Below are 23,116 nucleotides of genomic sequence, written 5' to 3' on the forward strand. Positions count from 1 at the left end.
AGTCTAAGCTTGAAGGGTTTTGTATAATTCTAATAAACAATACACAAAATATAATCAGATGTTTATTGTCAAATGAAATCACCTTCAAAAAGCTGCTTTTGAAAATGATTCCCTGTTTTGTTTAAATCACAATTATTGACATCCATCAGCACTAACATTGTGGTTGCTTCACAGAACATAATTTAACTTTGGTTTCTTCACTTGTAAAAATGATTTGGCTATGAGTGTGTGCATGGGAATCAGGGTTTTTTCCAACCCAACAAGTATGTAGAAGATAGCCTTGGTCTTCTAGAATTTGTGGTAGTGTTAATTTTGAGTAAAAATTCCTGATATTTCAGAAATAACAAAATTGGATATATTTGTAGTTCTCTGGTTCTTTTGTTTATTCATTTATCTGTGCAATGATATGAGTATGTGTCATGTCTCTTTTTACTCTGTCTTGGTTGGCTTTGGTGATTTGGATTATTTGGGACTCTTCAGAAAATATATATTAGCAGCAACTGTTACATTAGTGAACTGTTACATTAGTGAAATACTCAGATAGTGTAAAGATTTCTTGGTTGTTGTGTATAATAATGCTACGTTTTGCTTCAAAATGTTTTATGGGTGAAGCAGTCTTTTGAAAAATAGTAAATTCTTAGTCAAAGTGAAAAAGAAAAAGTGGACTGAGGAGTAGAAGGGAATGAGGACTTCTTGGTGGGTAAGTTCAAGAGAATTTCCTTATACATTCAGGTTCCAAGAATTCTAGACCCTGATCATTCCCACCCCTCCTAAGTCAAAAAGAAAAATACTATGTGGTCATTGATTTAAAGTGAATTGAAACCTTTCGCCTCCTGGAAGCCTTCCTTAATCACTTCTTTACTCTGTCCCTTCAGCATTTATGCTCAGTGCTCAATTTATACTACAGGTCTGCTTCAGTTTGTCAATATGCTTTGGAATTTAAACTATGGAAATGATCAGTTAAAATATTGACGGTCTCTGGTGGGACTAAATAAAACTTGCAGGTAGGTCCCTGCCACAGACCCCAGAAGGGTGATGGATGTACACTCACCAGTGGTATAGTTCATAGAAGGAAGGGGCAATGAATGATTCTGGGGGAGGGATTATGATATATCAATCTGATTTTTGTTTTTTCGAAAAGACATTTGCTTATTTTTAGCAGGGTCAAGGATGGAGTTGCTGCTTGAGCTTCACTGTGTTAACAATGAAGGTTGCTTTTATATACTGCTGCTAGGGCTGCTCAGAGAAGATCTACATCATGTGAATCCCTTGTCCTACTGTATTTTTTTCTTTTTTACCTGTTCAGTTGCTGCTGCTTTTAAATTTAGGGTTATTAATGGGGAAGGAGGGTTGAGAATAGGGATAGAAAAATCCTGTAATGGTGTCTTTGCTGTATTGACCCACTTACTGTTGCTGTTCCCATTTATTCTTTAATGGAAACTGTTCTCAAGCATATAATAGGAAAATTTTCTATTTTAACTCTTTTCAACCAAAATGAATTTATTGTAGAAATAGATTGCTTGATTTAGTTAAAAAAAAAACACAAAACTGGGGGGATTTGGACTTAGTAACTTTTATAAGGAGTGTACACATCTGTTTCATACAGGGAAGGTTACCTGAATATTTACTTCTGTTACCAGGTAACACTGTCCAGTATTGCTTTGGTATTTTGACTTCGCTGTCTTTGTAACTAGCAATTTCCCAAGGGGAAGAGAATCTTCCTTCCCCCCTTTTAGTTTCTGTTTTCATTATTGGATACTCAATAACTGCTGTTTGACACATTACATGTTAAGTGTGGAGAAGGTAAATAATTTGGAATTTGTGTCTGTATACAGTATTTCATACCTAGGAAGATAGCATACCATGTACATGCTATGTGTATTTGTATAGCTGTGAAATACTTAAAAACTTGGTGAAAAATGTTACAGACATTTCATTGAAGAGAATATTCATTTTAAAAGTATGTTCAAATTATAGGCGTGTTTTGGATGAGTAGCAACTTGAATATGAAAGCAAGATTGAATTTGTTAACTTAAAAATAATATATAATAAACAAATTGTTATGATTAATGCCAAAATAAAAGTGTTTCTTTTGCCTTTATTTGTATATCTAAGCTTTTGGAATGGGTTGCATTGATATTTTAAAAATATTGAAAAATGACATAGAACATGTTTAGTCTTTGAAAAAATCTTAACATGTGAGCAGTATTGTCAATCCTAGTTAACTATAGCCTCAGGAATTCTAAAGAGAAGGGAAGTTTCAGACCAAGGATAAAAATTTCTCAGTAGTTTTCACGATGAATATATTGAGATTAAGAAGATGGAACTATGCTTGGTTTTTAAAAATTTGATAGCAAGTCAAATTATTTGGGAGATAGTGTTGGAAGGATAGCAGTACTGATTTTTAACTTATTGCTATCTTTTTTCTCTTATTAAAGGAAAAGTAATTGGAAAAAATGGCAAAGTTATTCAGGAAATAGTGGACAAATCTGGTGTGGTTCGGGTGAGAATTGAAGGAGACAATGAAAATAAACTACCTAGAGAAGATGTAAGTATTCAAAACGTAATTTGGTTTAAGCTTTGCCTGTTTTTCTTTCTTTCTTTCCTTTCTTTTCTTTCTCTCTCCCTCCCTCCCCCCCCCCCCCTTCTTTCCTTTCTTCTTTCTTTCACCATGTTCTGTTCTTGGCTGACTTACGATGTTATTTTATATTTTGGAAATCATTTTGGTGAGTTGTATGTAGTGATGTACTTCCACTCTGATAACAGTGGGTTTTTTTCTTTTAAAAAATTTTTGTCCCTTACTGTATTGCTTTACATACTTAGAAAATAAGTCATCTTTCAACGTGGGCTTTGGGGTCTCATTTGGTTTCTTAGTACTTCAGTAAAAAACCCCATTTTTGATAAAAAGACTTCAATTTGATAATTTCAACAGTTATTTTTTGTACTTAACAAGAGGATAGAGCTGTAAAATTTGATACTCTGACAAAAGTTTGTTTTAAAGGAATTCTTAGTAAATAACTATGTACTTGACCCTTTTTGGAATCTGAAAGCTGTGATTATTTCTTAATTGAAATCTTTAAGGTTTTATGTTGCTATTCTTTTCAAAAAAATTTTTTTTATTTTTTAATGTTTATTTTTGAGACAGAGTATGAGTGGGGGAGGGGCAGAGAGAGAGAGGGAGAAACAGACTCTGAAGCAGGCTTCAGGCTCTGAGCTGTTAGCAAAGAGCCTGACATGGGGCTCAAATCCACGAACCCTGAGATCATGACCTGAGCTGAAGTCAGATGCTCAATCAATTGAGCCACCCAGGCGCCCCTGTGTTGCTATTCTGACAACAACTTTCTGAAATTTCTTGTTCAGTCCCTTCTCACATGTTAATGTTTTGTCTATACTGCACTTCCTTACTTCTCTTCCATCCCTTTAAGGATCTCTTAACTGGGTGGCTCCAGTGTCTTAAACTTTGTATGCTTGTGAATATAAGGCAAGCATTTTCTTCCAAATTATCTCCTAAAAAGCAGCTTTAGTTTTGCAGAATAGATTATTGCTTGAAGAGTTTGTTAGCCTGTTGGGAAAAACCACCTCTTTAAAAAAACAAAAACAACTGTAGTCAAAGGAGTCCTTATGTGTTGGATGTTGTAAAGATGCCTACTGAAGACCCATTTCCTTTATTCCCTTTAATTAGAATGTAGAGGCAAAAAAAAAAAAAAGAAAGAAAAACACATAACTTAGAGAAATGAGTAGTTGGTGGCTCAAATTGGTTTCATGCCTACACTGCTTCCAAAGTTGCTTTAAATTTCAAGTAAATTTTACTTTTTAAGCAACCCTACCTCCCATTGCCTTTGAGAGGGGGATTAAAATCAAGGTGTCATAGTATTGGAATTTGCACTTTTCCCCTTTATATTTAATGTATAAAATAATCCATTTGGCATACAACCACTGCCTAAAAATTGGTTTGACTATCAAGATGTGTATTGGTTAGGGCCATTATAGGACTCCAGTGTAAATTTCTTAGTTTTATCTACTTACCTGTTCTTCTCTTAGCTTGACTTACCTCTAGTTGCTTTCTAGTATTTAACATTTTCTTGTGGGGCACCTGACTGGCTCAGTTGATACATCAAGCAACTCTTAATCTCAGGGTCAAGAGTCCAAGCCGCATGTTGGGTGTGGAGCCTACTTAAAAAAAAAAAAAAAGAAAAATCTTGTTGCAGGCTGACTCTTTTAGGTCTTTCTTCATAAATAAGAACTTCACCGTACTATATACTGTTTGTAGTTTTGGTCAGTGTCACCCCTATTTCTGTGCCAGGGTTAAGAAACTTATATGCTTACAGAAACCAAGCAGATTATTAAATGATGAAGCAGGTTGGGTTATACAAGACCAGGGATAGGGGAGTACACGGTCCATTTCTATAAAAGAAACAGATGCTGCTTAGCTTTTATCTGGTTGCCATGTGGGAATGTATGTGTTATGTGTTGCTGTATCTTTGGTATTAAGAGAAGCTAGAAACCTATAATAATGTGTAAAATTTAAAAATTTTCAAAACATCTCATTTTAAGTCAAATCTGAAGGTTGGCATTCACTTACTTGGGGTTACCATTTCATAAGCTAAATCCTGTGGCCAACTCTGTTTATAGCTTGTTTACCCTGAAGTCCTTGGTGACCCACCTTTAGCCTGAGAGGGTCTTTTTCTATCTCTATCATAGCAATTATTATCTGTATAATTGAGTATTTAATGGTTTTTCTCTCAATCTTCTGTTTATTATCTTAACCTCACCAAGCCACATTATGGACTCTGAATCAAGAAATGAAATCTGAATTCTCATATTCTCTACTCTAGCCCAATGAATTGTATAGGGTTAGGTGCTTGATAAATATTTTATATCAATTTTTAACATTGGGTTTGAGGGGTGCCTGGCTGGCTCAGTCAGTAGAGCATGTGACTCTTGATCTCAGGGTCCTGAGTTGAAGCCCCATGTTGGTGGATTTGAGTTTTTCACTGAAAAATAAATAATATTTATATACAAGTTAGACTAGTACAGAAGCGTATAGTGTGAAAAACAAATGAGTGTCTATGTTCTGTCCATATCTCTCCTCTCTCCATTGTGTCTAATAGATTTTAGATGGTTGTTGGTTGCCTTTTTTATGTCTTTGTTTTGCTACTAAAAACAGTGCTGCAGCAAACATCCTTTACAACTGGAAATTCCTGGAAGTGGATTTCTTAGATCAAAGGGTAAAAGATATTTAAATTTTTAGATCTTCTTAGTTTCCCACACACCACACATTCCTTCTACCAGTGTAGGAATTATGTCTATTTTCCACATACTTGCCACCAGTTTGTTTGTTTGTTTGTTTTATAAATGTGGTCTCCAAGCTCAGCGTGGAGCCCAAGAGTCCGCTGAGACACCCAGGCACCCCTAGAGCTTTTGTGTTTTAAGGAAGCTAGTCTTTTGTCTTTTCATATTTGTAGTAAATATTCTTTCTTTCTCCTTGATACGCCCCCCTCCCCCCCCCCCCCCCCCGTAAATTTTTTATGCTGTTGGGATTTTTTAAGACTTTTGTTTTATGACTTTAAGACATTTGATTTTGCCATGCTTGGCAAGGTCTTTCCTACATGTAGGTAATTCAGAAATTCATTTGTATTTCATTTGCGGGGTTTTTTAAGTATGTAAATTTTTCACTCCAGTGGGTTTGTGTGTGTGTGTGTGTGTGTGTGTGTGTGTGTGTGTGTGTGTGTATTAGGAACAGGGATCCTGCTTTATTTTTCCCATGTGCTAGTTGGTAGTCTCAGTGCCATCTATTACATATAAGTGATCAGTTACTAGTATTTTTAAAAAATCAAGAAATTTCACTGAAAAAACTCTTAGAAATCTGTATATTTAGTAATAATCATTTACTCTTCAGATTTTTTATTGTGGCTTTATAGTAGTCATTAAAATATTTTGTAGTATATGTGCCTTTAAGGTTGTGTTTCTGCCTGTCCTTTGGAGGTAGCTAACTGGTGATAGCATCTCATCTTCAGGGTCAAGGCATTGTATTTCTCTTAATTCCTTCCAGATCATCTGTCTGGAATGACTTTCTCTTCTTTACTTACTTGGTAAATTCTATTTGTTTTTAACATTTACTTTAATAATATTCTTAGGAATTCCCAAAGTTTCCATATCTGGGGTGGTGGCATAGTCCATATTCTACTTTAATATTCTTGTGTTTTTTATTGATATCACTAATATTACATAATAAGATTATTGCAGAAATGTTTAGTATCTTTCCTGAGATTGTGATTGCCTTTAGAATAGGGACTTTGTTTTATTTGTCCATTTTCCTTAGTGTAGATTCTGGCAAGTAACATGTAGTTGTTATTTGGAGTTAGGTGACCGGATATGAAATTGGCTGACTGATTTGCTAATTATATGACTTTGGGCAAATTGCTTTCTCAACTGTAAAAGTGGACTATTTTTTTTAATTGGAGTATTAAAGTTACTTTTTAATGAATATTAAGATACAGATGTAGAATAAATAATATACTCCCAGAAATATAGTATGTGCTTAAAATGTTTTAGATTCCACCCCTCCCCCCGCCCCCCCCCTTATTAATTCACTTTGCACTCTCTTATATCTGCTTGTGAATTCCAGAGGACAGGGTCAAGACTTCCGTACTTCCTAAGCTTGTTATATTCCCTTTTTTCAGGCTCTCTTAGCCAATCTGTTTAAATAGCTGTTAGGAACTAATTTGTAGAATCAAAATAAGGCAAGGCACTGAAACTGATTGGGTGAGTGTATTTAGGCTTTACTTATTTTCCTTAGCCATTAAGAAGCTGGGAGTGTACTACTTCATAAATTCAGCAAAGTTAATCCTGTGATTTGCTTTAATAGTGGTGACTAAATATTTGCTCATATTAGTAATTCCTTTATATTGTGTAAATGTTTGTATTCCTTAGGTGACACTTGTGTTAATGGTCAGGAAGCACTCCCTCCAATACACAGACGTTAACGGTTTTGTTATGTGCCCTTGTCAGGGATAATCTAGGTGATGTACTTTACCATTTTAAAGCCATCACCACCAAGGTGAGATAATCTAGTCTGTAAATTCATACCAGTTCAAGGAAAATGTCTTTAAAAGGTGGTTTGTATACAGAGAAAGATTGAATTAGAAATTAGAAAATCTGATATAAACTGGTATTTTAAAAGTAAAAATTTAAAATTTTAAATCGCTGTTTTAGAAAAGTTTTCCAAATTATACATTGGTATGTCACATTTATACTAGAACTTTGTTAAAATATTAAATACTGAAGACATTGTGTTTTCTTACAGGGTATGGTTCCATTTGTATTTGTTGGCACTAAAGAAAGCATCGGAAATGTGCAAGTTCTTTTAGAGTACCATATTGCTTATCTAAAGGTTTGTATGCTGTTCCACATTCATGTCATTGTTGCTTCACATGTTAAACTAAAGGTTACATCAATTTTATATTCATGTTAAATTTCAATTCTTTATTTTAAAATAATTTAATTTAATCAAGCTTCAGATTTACCCTGTTTTTCTACATGAGAATTTAAAAGTAAAAAGTCCTTTAAAAATTTTAAAAATTTGAAGTCCCATAATAAAATGATGGGCTTTATGCACGTTGTTTCTCTTTTTTCTGAACTGTTACATTTCTTTCCTTACTCTTTAGGAAATGATCATGCTTGTGTTCCTATAATGTGACTGTCATCACTTTATGTATCTACCTGTGCTACACTGAAACCATTTTATTTTACCTTGATGTTTTAGGTGCAAATAGGGCAGAGAACTGGGAGTGAAAGTGTGCTTTCTTGGTAACTTTGGTGTTCTCTGAATCAGATGCACTACCCTGTAGACCTCATTTGATCTTAACCATTGTTTCTAATATAATCTATTTGAGTTGATAAATAAAGAGCAAGGGTTTTAGGAAAATGCCCCATAAGTTACTAAAAGTTACAATTGTTATTTTTTTACTTTTATTACTAAGTTTCTCTTGTAAAACCTTCAACAGCTCTGTCTCTAGTAGTGGGTTTTTCTTTTAGTCACTCATATCATTGCTTCTATGTTAATATTTTGAAAGCACATCTGATACCATTCTTTTGAAACTCATCTCTAGAAATCTTAGTTCAGTCTGGCATTTTATGTTCATGCTTTATCTTCTAGTACTCTACTACCTTTTAGTCAAGAGCTTTGTCAAGTTACCTTACCTTCACATCTTGTAATGACCTTAGTTTCTGAATGACCAAGTCTCCTGGTACCTCTAGGCCACAACTTGGGTGTCACTGTTTTGATGGAAAAGTAGGTTAATAGTCCCTCTTATACATGGCACCTATATCCCACTTAGCAGAGTTTTAATTTCTTGAGGGGTGAGTCTGGTAATATTGTGTAATTATTAGCTATTTAACAGTTTATGCATACATACATTATTACATACAGGAACTAAAACTCCCAGTGAGAATACTGCCCTAGCATAAGAAACATTTATTCTGCCTTGTAACCACCAACAAATAGTTTAATGCTTGTCCATTAAACATACCCTTGAACATGGAGAGTCCTTGTCTTTTTTAATATTGTATGCCTGTAATACTTAGCGTAGTTGGTGCTCAGTAAGGTATTTAATAAACGTTCAATGAATTGAGTCAGCAAATGACCTTGTGAATTGTATTTATTAAGTACACAGTTGTATTTTACCAAATAATTGGTCACGATCATAGTTTCTTTCATTGGTAGGGAGTAGTATAGCTTCATTTTTTTTTTTTTTAAGATGGTAAAAATGATACAACATAGAAGAATATTTACCTTTTTTGTTTTACTCATAGGAAGTAGAACAGCTAAGAATGGAACGCCTACAGATTGATGAACAGCTACGACAGATTGGTATGGGTTTCAGACCTTCTTCCACCAGAGGGCCTGAAAAGGAAAAAGGATATGCCACTGATGAAAGTACCGTCTCTTCTGTACAAGGTTCTAGGTCTTATAGTGGAAGAGGCAGAGGTCGTCGGGGCCCTAATTACACCTCCGGTTATGGTAAAAAAAACAATTTTTTTTTTTTTTTAAACTTTTTGATTTAGTTAGTTCTTCACTCTGTTTTGGCATGGAGGGCAGGAGAGTGTTCCAAGTCATATGTCTTTATAGTAATGACTGTAAAAGGTATATGATGTTCAAGGAGCTATGTAATGAGATCAAACATGTTTTTTGTTAGGTTGGCAGTTCATGATCATGTTTATTCTAAATATATATGGAATTGTACACATATTTATATATAGAATGTAAACATACCAAACCTACTAAGGGTGATGATACTGCTAGGAATCATTTTTTTTTTTTTTAATCCTCTTTTGCCTACCCTCCAGGAGAAGTAAAAATGAAATACTATGCTAATTAGTGTGCTAAGGTTGTATGTAGTACATCTGTACTAGCTTTTTAAAATATACTTAATAGCTCTGTTGGCAGTTTTGAATATAAATCTCTCACATCTGCCGATATTTTGTCCAAAGAACATTTCACTAAAATGAGGGCTTTTTAAAAGCCAGAACCAAATCAATATTTTATAGATGAACATTTTTCTAAAATGTATTTCATTGTGAGGATGGGGCCCTAACCGATGTATGAAGGGGCCAGTGGATGGTGGTGGTCAACAATTTTCTAATCCTAAATTTTCACTTATTCTTCTTCAGCTTCGGAGTTCCATTTTTCTGCATTTGGACTTGGATCTTAGCAGTGACCTGATTTGTCTTCCCTTGTTTTCTTCCCTTTCTCTTTTCCTTCTCTTTTCTCCATTCCTCTGTTCATCCTAACTGCTTTAGGAAAATATTTCATAAGCCTTTTCCAAAATAGAAGGCATTTAGAGAAAGTGGGAATACATAAAAGCTTACAGTGTGCAGATTCCACATCTGATTTCATGTTTGAAGACTCATCTAATGCCAACATTATATTAAATCTGTACTTTGATTTGTTGTAGACTTGAAAGGTTAATTATCCCCTTCTTTTCTTATATTTCCATGTTCTAATTTCTTGATATTTTTTATTATTTAAAGTTAACTCTGTATTGAGAGCTGAAAAGCAAAATTCCAGGAACATGTTTTAGCATGTGAAGATCTGAGCATTGTGAAGTACTACTGTATTCTTGAAAATACATTTAATACAGAAGACAGATAATGAGTGATTAAAGAGAAAATAAGTATATTGAATGATTCTAGAGCCACAAATTGCTAGTACAGATAATTAGATTTGGATTTTTTTTGGATGATGAGGATGGTGAATTCATTGAAGACTTTTATAAGCCTTTGGGAAGTCAACTTACTGAGGCCAGTCTTTTGCAAAATACCTTTGTTGAAAGTGATAATAAGTTTTTATGATAATAAGTTTTTATGAGTGGTAGAGGGAATATCCTCTGGATTGAAGAAAGTTATGCAAGTTGTTCAGTAGATGGCACTCTTACCTCTGAGACTTTGCAGACTAGTAGTATCATTGCGTTTGTTGAAATAGCTATTGAATTTTAGTGGGCTTGAGAGAAAACCATTTGAATTTGGTTATAGATGTTCTCTTTTCTACTTAATACCAGGATTTTTAGGTGATAATATATATATACACACACACATATACGTGTGTGTGTGTGTGTGTGTGTGTCAGTCACGTAAGAAACTTTTTCTAGTAGCACTGAAGTTGGTATATACCTTAGAATGGATGATGTTTTAAAACTGCAATTGGCAACATTTTCTTTAGTGGCACACAAAATATGTCTTTCAGTGAATGGATGGCATATTGGAGTTGATAAAACATGGTACTTTTGCTGTTAAGCAGTCATGATCATTGCAAAGGATGTAAAGCATCTTCATAAGAGCTTTTAGAAGTTTTGGAGAGGGGAAAATATGATGTAAAGTTCTGTTAAAAATAAGTATTTGGAGTCATGAAAAAATGGATTACTTTGAATCATTTTTAAAGCCCAGTGTAAATCATTTTTTTTTGATTCATTAGCTTCTATTTTACAAAATTAAAAGAATGGTTGCAGTGATTTCAACACAGTTTTCTGTTGATGCTTTAACACATTTCAAATTTAAAGGCTTTAACACTGATGTATTAAGAGTTTTCTAGGTCAGAAGTCAGACATGAGTCTCAGTGGGCTAAAATTGTCAGCAGGACTGTATGTTCGTCCTTTCTTGAGGCTCCAGGTTAGAATCTGTTCCCTTGATATTTCCAGCTTCTGACCCCCTCTTTGTCTGTTTTGTAAAGCCAGTGATTGTAGAGTTCTGCTGCTCTGTCTCTGGTTCTCTGTAGCTGAGATCCACTCGATTAGTTTGGCCTCACCTGGATAATCTCCCCACCTCAGTATCCTTAACCTTATCACATCTGCAAAGTTCTTTTTGCCATCCCAGAAACGTTTAAGCTTTATTTAATATGAATAAAGCAAAAGCACTAGCCAATTCATTAGTCATTTTTGTTTTTGACTTCAGTATCTGTCTTATCTACTGAAATGTATTTATGATTTAGACCACTCCCCCTTAAGTCTTTTGAATACTATATTTTTTTATTAATATAATTTATTGTCAAATTGGCTTTTATACAACACCCAGTGCTCATCCTAACACCCAGTGCTCATCCTAACAAGTGCCCTCCTCAGTGCCCAGCACTCTTTTTCCCCTCTTCCCCACCCCCCCACCCCAATCCACCTTCAGTTTGTTCTCTGTATTTAAGAGTCTCTTGTGGTTTGCCGCCCTCCCTCTCTGTAACTATTTTTTCCCCCTTCCCTCTCCCCATGGACTTCTGTTAAGTTTCTCAAGATCCGCATATAAGTGAAAACATGTATCTGTCCTTCTCTGACTTGTTTCACTTAGCATAATACCCTCCAGTTCTATCCATGTTGCTGCAAATGGCCAGATTTCATTCTTTCTCATTTCCATGTAGTATTGCATTGTATATATAAACTACATCTTCTTTATCCATTCATCAGTTGATGGACATTTAGGCTCCTTCCATAATTTAGCTGTTGTTGAAAGTGCTGCTGTAAACATTGGGGTACATGTGCCCCTATGTATCAGCACTCCTGTGAATATTAGATTTAGGTTAAAGTTTAGTAGGAATTCCCTTGCTTGTGACATTGAGTTAAATACACTGTATTTCTAGAGAGAATTCAATAGGGACTTTGTAAAAATTTAAAAAATGAGATTACTTATCTTCAGATTTTGGTAATGTTTTCAGGCAGTGCATAGGTTTGTCAGTAAATTCAGATACATTCCAAAGGATGTTTTCACTACTCAAGAAATGATAAATTGCCCTTACTCCAACAAAACCGTGACATCAGTTAATAAATTCTTTTTTGTCATTTGGATAAATAAGTGTTTGGGAGAGACATTCTCTTTTGTGAGATTCTCGTTCCTAATAAACACACTTGAGTGTAAATACTAGAAACTTGCTGTATTTTTTATAAAAGTTCCAACCAAGTCATTCTTATATCATTGACTGGTTACATCCATATTTAATGTCAAGTGGAGAAAAAAAAAGATGAATGTTGAAGAATTTTCTTTAAAGGAGAAAGGAAATTGTTAGGCCTCTTCATTTGTTAAGTTTTATTGTGGGTACCTTACTGTTGTGCATCTGAAGAATTCTTACGTTTTACTTCCATCATCAAATGACTGGGGTTTAACTCTAGGGAACTTGTGGTTTATCATGGAATCACTTTTATTTGGGAGATGAGTAAATGAATATCAAAGTCATGCAGCAGATTGCTTTAACAGAGAATTGTGCACATTGTTAGGTGTGGGGGGGCATTTAGAGGTAGAAGAAAGCTCTACCATAGGCCAAGGGAGATGTAAATCCAAAGGGAAAAAAATAGAAAACTACACATGACAGCATTGCATGATAGATACATGTTACTTTTAAGGAAATAAGAGGAGGGGAGGAGTCTTTTCAGTTAAATTGGTCTGAAACTACAAATTGACCTGGGCTCTCAAGGAGAGATCTATTTGGATATTTGATATAAAAGGGAGGGATGGAAGTGGCATCCCAGAATTAACAAAGAATAGAAGTGGAAATGAGTATTGTAGTGATTGAGTCATCTAAATCTAACACATAATTGTGATATAAGGATAATGATATTGTAGGCTTTTATAGAATCTTTGCAATGTTTAAATTTTTAAAAGATCACTATTAAAATAGGTCACTGGAACCTTAGAAATGGTCTGTAAACTCTTAGAGTTATGATAAATTTTTCTGTCAGGTTAAAGTCGTCTTCTCAGTAACATTCTTAAAATTTATTCTGTAATTTCAAATAGTGTATTCTAATTTAAGTCACTGTTTGTAAAATGTAATTGTTTTATGTACAACCACTAAAGATACACTCACAATTTATAAGACACTATCAATTATGAGAAACACTGTGATTTCAGAGATGTTAAAGTGTGAAATAGTGTGCTTCCTAGAATCAATAAAATAATGGTAGAATACACTGTACAATTAAACTATTTGTTTTTCTGAATATGATTAAATTTGCTTAAAATATAATAGTGGTTATTTCATTATACTAAAACCTAAAAGTGGGCAAGTGTTTTTTTTTTTTTTTTTTTTTGACTATTTCCAGATACTAACTGCATTTGCATTATCTATGTAATGTTTTGTGTCTTTGCTGTAATACTATATTGGCTGTATTTCTGCACATCTAAACCAGTTTTTTTTTTTTTTGCTTGTTTTAATATTTATTTTCTGTATTCATGGAAACAAATCTCTGCTAAGTATAATTACCAAGTTATAGTATATCTAAACCAATTTTTAATCTCCCACTAGTAGATCCTATATTATTAGTATATTATATTTGATTATTACTTAGTAAATTTCACATTAATTTTAATTTAGCTTCCTTTGAATCAGCCAATTAATAGGGTGATTAAAATAATTTGTAGGAAATAATTTTGGAAAGTTTCACTCCTTATTTTCCCTTTTTTAAAAAAATCAAGAATCTAACTGGCTTATGTTCTCTTTCCCAAGGTACAAACTCTGAGCTGTCTAACCCCTCTGAAACAGAATCTGAGCGTAAAGACGAGCTGAGTGATTGGTCATTGGCAGGAGAAGATGATCGAGAGAGCCGACATCAGCGTGACAGTAGGAGACGCCCAGGAGGAAGAGGGAGAAGTGTTTCAGGGGGTCGAGGTCGTGGTGGACCACGTGGTGGCAAATCCTCCATCAGTTCTGGTAGTCTTTTATATACTATGTCAGCATCCTTATTTTGTAAACAGTATAACCTTGTACAAGTTAATTCATTCCCCAAGTGTCTTCTCGCTGAGGAAGGTAGTGGAGCATATGATAAGGAGAAACCTTGGAGAGTGTTTCTCAGTGAAGGTTTAGCTAGAATTTTCCAGTCAGAAATTTTGGTTGGCTGATTCTGTTTCAGTGGTCAAAGATTTCTCTAGTTTTGGGGGGATTACATAATTAATTAGAATGTTTTTTTTTTCCCGCTAGAATTTTTGGGTTCTATATTTCTGTTTGCCAGACCCAGAAAATTCTAATGCAAAGAGAGATCTAAGTTATGTAATACTAAATATTCTTAATGTTGAAAATCAACTGAGAACTTTTGCTGCACTATGTACGATTTTGGGAACAGGGAAGAATTGTGAAATTTAAAAATTTTTGTGTTGTTTGAGGAATTGAGCTGTATAGAAGACTGAGAACTGAGATGCATGAGCAACTTTGTCTTTTTCTTCCTCCCCCCCCCCCCTTTTTTTTTTTTTTTGGTAGGAGTTGTGAGAATGTTTTTGCTTAGTTTAATGGGCTGGGGGACAGAATCATTAGAGATGTGTGAACTAGATTATGTCATAGATACAGCCTTAACATATCTTTATTGTATACCACTTTAAGAAAACCATGTTTTCTTAATGTATATATATACCTCGTGAAAGTTTATATGGTATTTTAAATGTTATAGAACATACGTATATATAATTAAACATATACCAGACTTGCTTACAAACTACAAAAAACTGGAACAAATCACACAATTTTTAAAAGGTACTCTGGTTCCAGTGATCTTCTTTGAGCCCTAAGTTTATTTTACAGGCTTTTAGGGAAATACTTTTATATTTTACTACATTGCTCACTATTACCAAGGTTTGTAAAATTGTAGTATGCTGAATTGCACAATAAATGTACTTTACCTAGTGCTTATGATTAATGGATAAACTTAGTGTCTTTTGCAAAGATGCTAGCTTGCTAGCTGTTACGGAAACTTAGAAAGGAAAAATCGTGATTAGGTGAATTTCTTCTATAATTTGATTGGTGGAGGCAATAAATGCACATAGGTAAGATGGGTATTTTTTTCCTTATGATTATATCTTAAAACTTTTCCTTTCTCACCCTCACCCTACTTTACCCCACCTTCATTCTTTGTTTCTGGAGATGGGAGTACTAGTCAACTTTATATTTTCCTATAACCAGTTAGAATTTGAACCTTCTTAGTTTGATTTTTTTTGTATAGACTTGTTTTGATTGCTTCAGTTTAGTAACATTTCTATTATGCCATGGAATGCAGGTGTTGTGATTTACTTGGGTATAGCACATTAACATTAGCACAAAGAAGCAGCTGACACCTTGAACTTGGTAAAGGGGACAAAATTGTGTATTTATGTCTCTCCACTTTTCATTTCTCTAGCTTCTGGGTAGGACTAGCTAAGGATGTGAATGTCAAAAATAGCAAGTAATAATATACTATTTTCTAATACATGTTCAAAACAAGTCAAAGAGAAGTGGTAGGAAGGTGACGGTGTTTGCTCATCTTCTGCTTTAATTTTTCATTGCCATTTAAAGTTCTTCATATTACTTTCCAGGAAAAATAGTCATACAGGAAACATTTTTTTTGAATATGGAATATAGGGGGAGAATTGTAGATGTAGTTCAATATAGATCAAAGCATTTCTAATGACTGCAGCTCTCTTAAACGAATATTTCTTGCCTCTGACATGCATATAGTGCTCAAAGATCCAGACAGCAATCCATACAGCTTACTTGATAATACAGAATCTGATCAGACTGCAGACACTGATGCCAGCGAATCTCATCACAGTACTAACCGTCGTAGGCGGTCTCGTAGACGAAGGACTGATGAAGATGCTGTTCTGATGGATGGGATGACTGAATCTGATACAGCTTCAGTTAACGAAAATGGGCTAGGTATGTAAGCACTTAGGGAAAAGATATATTATTGTGTATTGTTAATGTATGATGCTTTTTTCAAAAGACAAAAACAAAACAAAACCCAAACTTAATGCAATTCACATACTGAAGTTTTCTTAGTGTTTACTTCAATTCAAACAAGGTAGATAGCTTTGTATCTGTCTGAAATGTCTGGTTTTCAGATTTATATAGCCAAATTATTTGAAACTTGAAAGTGTTTATTAAAAGTGCCCTTTGATGCCATTAAATCAATATAAATATTCAAACTGCAAGGCACTTAATACTCTTACTGTTCATAAACCAAAATTGGGCTTTCCGCTTGCTTCTTTAGAAATTATTATGATGACATTAGTGAAGGTATGTATATTGAGTAGGCATTAACTTTCAAAGGGCTAAAATGTTATTAACTTTGCTAAAAACTAAATTGTATTGGAAAGGAAGACTTTATTCCTGAATCATGGTAATTTAAATTAAGTCTTTCAGTTTGTTCAATTAAGAGTTAAAACCCTCTTACTTTCCAGATGGTAATTCCATTTTTAATCTATTTGAAATGGTTAAAACTACAAAATTATTTTCCTGTCAGTAATGTATGTCGTTTTATCTTCCCTGTTTAATTAAAAGGTTCTCTCTCGCTTTTCTTAAATCTTTGAAGGAAAGAAGTTTTTTTTTATTTTGTTTTTTGTTTTTGTCAGAATAGTTCATGGTAAACTTTGCAATTACAGATGATAGTGAAAAAAAACCCCAGCGACGCAATCGTAGCCGCAGGCGTCGTTTCAGGGGTCAGGCAGAAGATAGACAGCCAGGTAACTTCTGAGTGGACCTGTTGACAACACCAGGTCACAAGCATGAAAAAAATGTCATGTGTCTGCTTTCTAAATATATTATACTTACATGTACACATGTGTGCATATACATTCAAGATGTGCATTACATAAATTGTTTTCTCAACTAATAAGACTACTAAAATGCATTCTTCCTTCACTTCGTAAATGTTTAGTAACCTGTCTAATTGAACTAATGTTGTGTTTTAATTTTTTTACATGGAAATACTATTGAGAAGACCATTATTTTGTCCACTTGGCAGATTCTTCATACTTGAATTGGGGCCTGCCATCCCAGGGACTATGTTGTAGATTGTGGTTGAGGTTGATTGGCAAAACTGGGGAACTTTTGCATGGTGCTGCTCACTATATCTGGATTCAGCACCTCATTTTTGTGGGAATTGTAAATACCCACAGTTAAAAAAAAAGCATAAATGAGAAAAATACTTGAAAGTGTCTTTTTTCTAATAAGAGGAATGCATGTTATGTTTTGTTTACTGTAGTGTGATGCCTTTTCCCTTACACCTACTAACTATTCAAATTAATAGTACTTACTTAGTTTTAGAATGTTAATTTAAGTAGACATAATTTTTAGTAACTTCAAAGAAACTTGTTTGCTGTGTCTATATTATTTTGAACATAATTCCGTTTCCTGTGTACAGAGAATCACGTGTATATTCACAATGAAGAAAATGTGTGCACCAAAAATAAACCCCTTTTGAACTAATCATTTTCTGCATTCTTTACAAAAGCAAATTTTTGGGTGTGTATTCCCCAAATACAGAATGTAAATTCAAGTATCTTTAATATTTTAGGTTTAGTGGTTGCAGAGACATTTGGGAAAACTGGTTTTAAAGGTGTTAGTTCCATTCTTGAAGAAAAGTCCGTGTTTTAAAGGTAGTTGTAAATTTAAAAGGAATTTAATATTGTCAAAAATAGAAAGTTTCCACCAAGTTTTTTTATTGTTTTCCTTTCTCTTCTTCTCTCTATAGTGTTAGAAATATTCTTTAGATCAAGCGATCATATTTATTTTGTTCTTTAAAGTTGGCACAGTGGTGAATACAGTACTTTCTGGCCATAGTTTATAAATAAGAAAATTCAAGCTACATTGTGGGTTTAACATGTAACATAATTTTTTAACTGGATGGTGGTTTATTAAGTCAGTGGACATCAAAAACATAGTGGTGTTAAAGAAGAGGCAGATTTTTCTGTATGATATTAATTGAAAATTGAGTAGTTTGGGGTGTCCAGTAATATGGTTTGTGTTCTATAGTGCATTTATTCCTATTTTACTCTGTTCTTTGGATTGCCACTTTTCCTAGAAATTCTTGTTCCCTAGCCTGCCTTTCCGCCGCCTCCCCCTAAAAACCTGTTAAAAGCCCCCCCCTCCAGCCCCCCAAGATAGGATTAATGGAACAGGCACATCATTTTCTCCTTGCCCCTGGCAGTGCTTCCTGGAAAGTAGCCTCCTAAAATGTCAACATTCCCTTATATAATTTATTTTATTCTCATTTGCCCAAGATTTCTTGTTTTTAGTATAAATTAAGCAGGGAATATTCCTTACTAATAAGAATGTGATTATAGCACTTGTGTCAAGTTGGTTTACTTAGACCACTTAGGAAATTCTACAGTCCAAATTATGCTGCACAAATTGCCTATCTTTTTTTCTAATTATTAATTAATCTTCATTGACCTTTTAAGTGGCTAGTATTGTAAGGACTAGCTATAAACAGGTTTTGAGTCAATTGAGTTTGTTTTTAGTTGTACCTCCATTTATGGGGGAGGGGCACTGGTAAGTTTTTACCTTTCCAGCTATGTGCCTCTAATGTTGATACCCATATCAAAAAAGTATATTATTCTGTGTGTGTGCATAGTGGATGAAGGGTTCTAACAATTGTCACATACTCAAAGTTAGCAATATGTCTGTCTATGCAGAAGGGTTTCCAAGTAGCTGAGTTCTTCCGGGTGTCACTAAGGGTTGAACTATGGAAACAGAATGAATTCATGAAGGTGTTACACAAACTAGAATCATTTCTAGAATGTTTTTGCCACCATATATGTGTACATAATAATGAAATGGACTTGATAGTATTCCTCTTCTTAATTGTGGAAACTATTAATAAATGTTTTTATAAATTAACAGTGGATTTAAATTGATTTTAAAAGCTTCAAAATGAGCACGGTGAGTTTCTTACAATTTGGAAGACAAGAGGCAGTTTTAGACAGGAAACATCTTTTATTTAGTGCTGTTTCTAATAAATGATTTGCATTCTGAATTAAGTGGTTTTTTGAGATTTAAAAAGATTAGTAGTTTCAGAACGTTCTTGGATCTTATAAAAGGATTATGTTAATTTGTGATCACAAAAAAGTGAATTGTAAATACCATCCAGCTTTCTTATTTTATCAAAATGATTTATTTTCATATAATTTGAAACTAATGGACTGACCATTTCTCCCCTAGTGACTTTAAATAAATAATTTAAAATTTACTTGAAGTTTTCATTCTTTACATAAACCTGCTCTCATCCTGTAATTTAAAATACCTTGTATTTCACATAATCAGAGATTTTATTTTCTTCACCAGTTTCTGGGAGAAAATAATTCTTTGAAAGAGAGCAATCATTTTGACATTTCTTCAAATCAGTAAATTCTAAGCTATAAAGTCCTAAAGAGAAAGGATTGAGGTGTAAAGTGAGGCCAGAGTACCTGTAGAACAGAGATCATTTTTTTCCACTTGGGTTGGCAGAAGGGTGTTAGCTTGTGTTAGTCTTTTTCTTATGTCACTATTGCCATCCACTTCCTTGCAAACACACATAACACTTCAGTTAGTCCCTTGAAAGATTATTGAAGCAGGGAAGGGATTGTTACAGAATTAATGGCGGCCCTTTTCCCCACCAGAATTAATGTCCACGTTTTTAGGGTGATGGTCTGCCATCTTTAGTTTGCTTGTAGTTTTTTATTTTAGATCACTCACAATGGTTTCTAGTGTGAAATGTTAAAAGAAGGACTGTAAAATACCACACTTGGATATCTTGTACTTAAAAAAAAACAAAAACAACTAATATATGAGTACATCTTTTATATCTCTGGTGAAGTATAGCACACCGTGATTTGCACCAAATGTGCCCCATTTTTTCCCCACTGAGAATTGCAAACACTGGGCTGAGAATGCTGCATTTCCTATTCTTGGTTGTGGATTTCTATATCAAACTTTATCCCAACCGTGGAGTCAACCAGAAGCAATGGCTGGATTCTTAAGAAAGCTGACTTAAATCTAGGCTTCCTTGATCTCCAGCTTGGAATTTTCTATTGTCAGCACTAAATCACAGGCACATTTTTCAAGCTTTGTTTTTGGTTGGAGGTGGTACCCAGCTTAAAATTTTGAAATTGGGTTACCCACCGTCAGTTTATTTTAAAAGTAAAATTACTCTTTATCCATAAATAAACTTTAGAAATATTTTTTCAACACCTGTAATTTTTTTCTCATCTTCAACAGTCACAGTTGCAGATTATATTTCTAGAGCTGAGTCTCAGAGCAGACAAAGAAACATCCCAAGGGAAACTTTGGCTAAAAACAAGAAAGAAATGGTAAGGAGAATTTAACCTGTAGGTTTTGTTGGTTTGGTTTTCGTTTCTGTTTTTTGTTTTTGTTTTTGTTTTTTATTATTTTATTTTTTTATTATTTTTTTTGGTATGGTTTAGCTTTATGTTTACTTCTTATCTTATTGTATGATCACTTGTTTCCCCAACTAGACAAATAATATTTTAAAGACTACTCTTTGTTTTGTTCTTGGCCCCAGGTAACTGAAGATATGCATGCTTGAGCCTGGAATACTTTTCATTTAGAATTCCAAATAACATTTGTAAAATTCAGTCTATCCAAAGATATTGGACAGAGACTATTGGCTTAATTTGGGGAGCAGTAGGCTATATGTATCTCTTCTCAGTGATAGCTATAGACCTCTTTAAGTGTCAAGTCTTTTAAATGCTTTAACAGATGTGAAATGTAAAGGTGAGTAAAATAGGCATTATTTGCTTAGGGTATTAACCTTATATCTTTTACATGGTGAGCTTTCCAGTGGTTAAAATTAAATTAGGTTCAAGTTTTCAGTAAACAAGTCCAGATTCTTCCTGTTGTTAAGGACTGCTAGGTACTAGAGATAGAGTTGAAAGACCAGTAGAGGTGGAATACATTGGTATATGCTTTGAAACTTTTAAGAACATTTTAATTCTTTGATCCAATGTCATATGTGAAACTGAAATGATTTATTAGCTAATGTTTATATAGCTGTTTTCCTCCTCAGCTATAGATTTCATTTATAAAGAAGTTGAAAAAGTTGTCTCCCTTTGGCAGGCAAAAGATGTGATTGAAGAGCATGGTCCTTCAGAAAAGGCAATAAATGGCCCAACTAGTGCTTCTGGCGATGAAATTTCTAAGCTACAGCGTACTCCAGGAGAAGAAAAGATTAATACCTTAAAAGAAGAAAACACTCAAGAAGCAGCAGTCCTGAATGGTGTTTCATAAACTGAAGAAGTTCCTAGTTTACAGTTCTTTTACATTACATTTTACAATAGTGCTTGTACAAGCTTGCCAAAGATAGAATATGGATCGCCAGTCTTTACATCGCACTTTCAGTTCCTCCATTTGGAATTCAGAAAGGGGAGGGATCCTGAAGAAATCATATGTTAAACATACTTTGACACCTACTGTGTTATAAAATATATCATCAGATGTGCCTTGAGAATAGTATATGTAACATTAAAAAAAGTTGCTGGCTATAGGAAATGTTATTTTGTTTTCAAAATATGGCAGAGATGGGGGGAGGAGGGTGGGGTGGGATCCCTAACGTAATATTCTTTATGAAAGCATTAGCTGCTTTTGTTACATTTTTAATAATATGCAACCACTTCTTCACCTGAGGAAAACTAGAATGAAATGCAGTCTAAAATATTTTGCACTGAATTGTAATTCTTCATTAGTTTAGTCTGGAAACTGGTCTGTTTTAATGTGTTTTTTAAATGCTGTATGTTGAGGAAAATCTGCAGACCACTGGAATACATTTGTTAAACTCTCATCTGCAGGGACACTGGGTGATATTGGCAGTGACTGTTCTACATTGAGGCTTTGTTTGGTTTATTTATTAAAGTGTACAGTATTTAAAAATCAAACATAGCTTTAGTTAAAACACTAAGCTGAATTAGTCATGTCCATTTCAGAGATAACCTGAACTACTGAAAAGATCAATTTCCAGGTTTATTCTGTATAAAAGTACATGTTAGTCTTCAGTAGAGTATCTTTTCCTTTTTTTCTTTTTCTTTTCCTTTTTTTCTTTTTTCTTTTTTTTTTTTTTTTTTTGATTTTGGTTGTTTGATGTGCAATATGTTTTTGTATGCAGGTAGTAAATAAACTTTGATCTTCCATTTGCTGATTTTTAACTTTCTACTTTTTATACCAGTATACTTTTTATAGCATAGTAGTTGGAACTAGTAATAGGCCTAGAATAGTTATCCTAATTGCTTTTAAAAAAGCATTACTTGCTCATAAATAGTATAAAAATATTAATTGATGAGTTAATTATTTTGTAATGAAACTCTGAAAGCTTAAAATTTAGTCTGTTAGAATAGATTGGCTTAGGGAATTGGTCATACATTTAATAATTAGGAAAAGTTTTATAATCTACTCAAAGGCAACTTTTGGAAGGCAGTGGGATAAAATGCATAATTTTACTTTGGCCTTTGATAATTTACTAAAAAATATTTTTATAAATCAGAATGGTGAGCAATTTTTAAGTAAGAAGTAGACCATGAACTTGGTTTTTGATTCTCAAGGAAGTAATTTTGAAGATTGTCAAACTAATGATTGTATTTTTTGTATATATTTTAGCCACATTACTTAATTTTAGGAAGATGAAGACTTCACATAAAGTGTTTCAAAGAGTAATAATGATATAATTATGCAGATAATTGTGAGGTCATATCAGATAATTGTGGATTTACTGGAGGATTTTTTTCTATAGTGGTATATATAGACCACTGAGCAAGAAAGACAGCCCTTTCTGTCACTTGATGTTTGAAAGTGTTTTTTATGTGCATAATTTGTGTTAATTTGTTATGTGCATAAAACTGTTAAGTGGTTTTAGTT

At 33.7% G+C, this 23,116-nt stretch overlaps 1 protein-coding gene across 4 annotated transcripts in view; it reads left to right on the forward strand.

Moving 5' to 3' along the window:
- The window catches only part of FXR1 (FMR1 autosomal homolog 1), a 60,708-nt gene extending 38,953 nt beyond the window's left edge, over positions 1-21,755 (forward strand). The window contains exons 10-18 of one of the 4 annotated variants that reach the window (XM_047098776.1): positions 2,439-2,548; positions 7,307-7,393; positions 8,815-8,872; positions 8,960-9,022; positions 13,976-14,179; positions 15,950-16,150; positions 16,876-16,956; positions 20,471-20,562; positions 21,329-21,755. In XM_047098776.1, coding sequence (XP_046954732.1) covers positions 2,439-2,548; positions 7,307-7,393; positions 8,815-8,872; positions 8,960-9,022; positions 13,976-14,179; positions 15,950-16,150; positions 16,876-16,956; positions 20,471-20,562; positions 21,329-21,499 — 1,067 coding nt within the window. In that variant the 3' untranslated portion in view covers positions 21,500-21,755. Of the gene's footprint in view, positions 1-2,438; positions 2,549-7,306; positions 7,394-8,814; positions 9,023-13,975; positions 14,180-15,949; positions 16,151-16,875; positions 16,957-20,470; positions 20,563-21,328 lie in introns of all 4 variants that reach the window. The other 3 variants (XM_047098774.1, XM_047098772.1, XM_047098775.1) reach the window with 3 other exon arrangements.
- The last annotated feature ends 1,361 nt before the right edge of the window (positions 21,756-23,116 follow it).

The sequence above is a fragment of the Lynx rufus genome, unplaced genomic scaffold, assembly GCF_022079265.1.
Source record: "Lynx rufus isolate CCGP_SWC_20201006 ecotype Redwood Valley unplaced genomic scaffold, mLynRuf1.p SCAF_5, whole genome shotgun sequence".
NCBI lineage: Eukaryota > Metazoa > Chordata > Mammalia > Carnivora > Felidae > Lynx > Lynx rufus.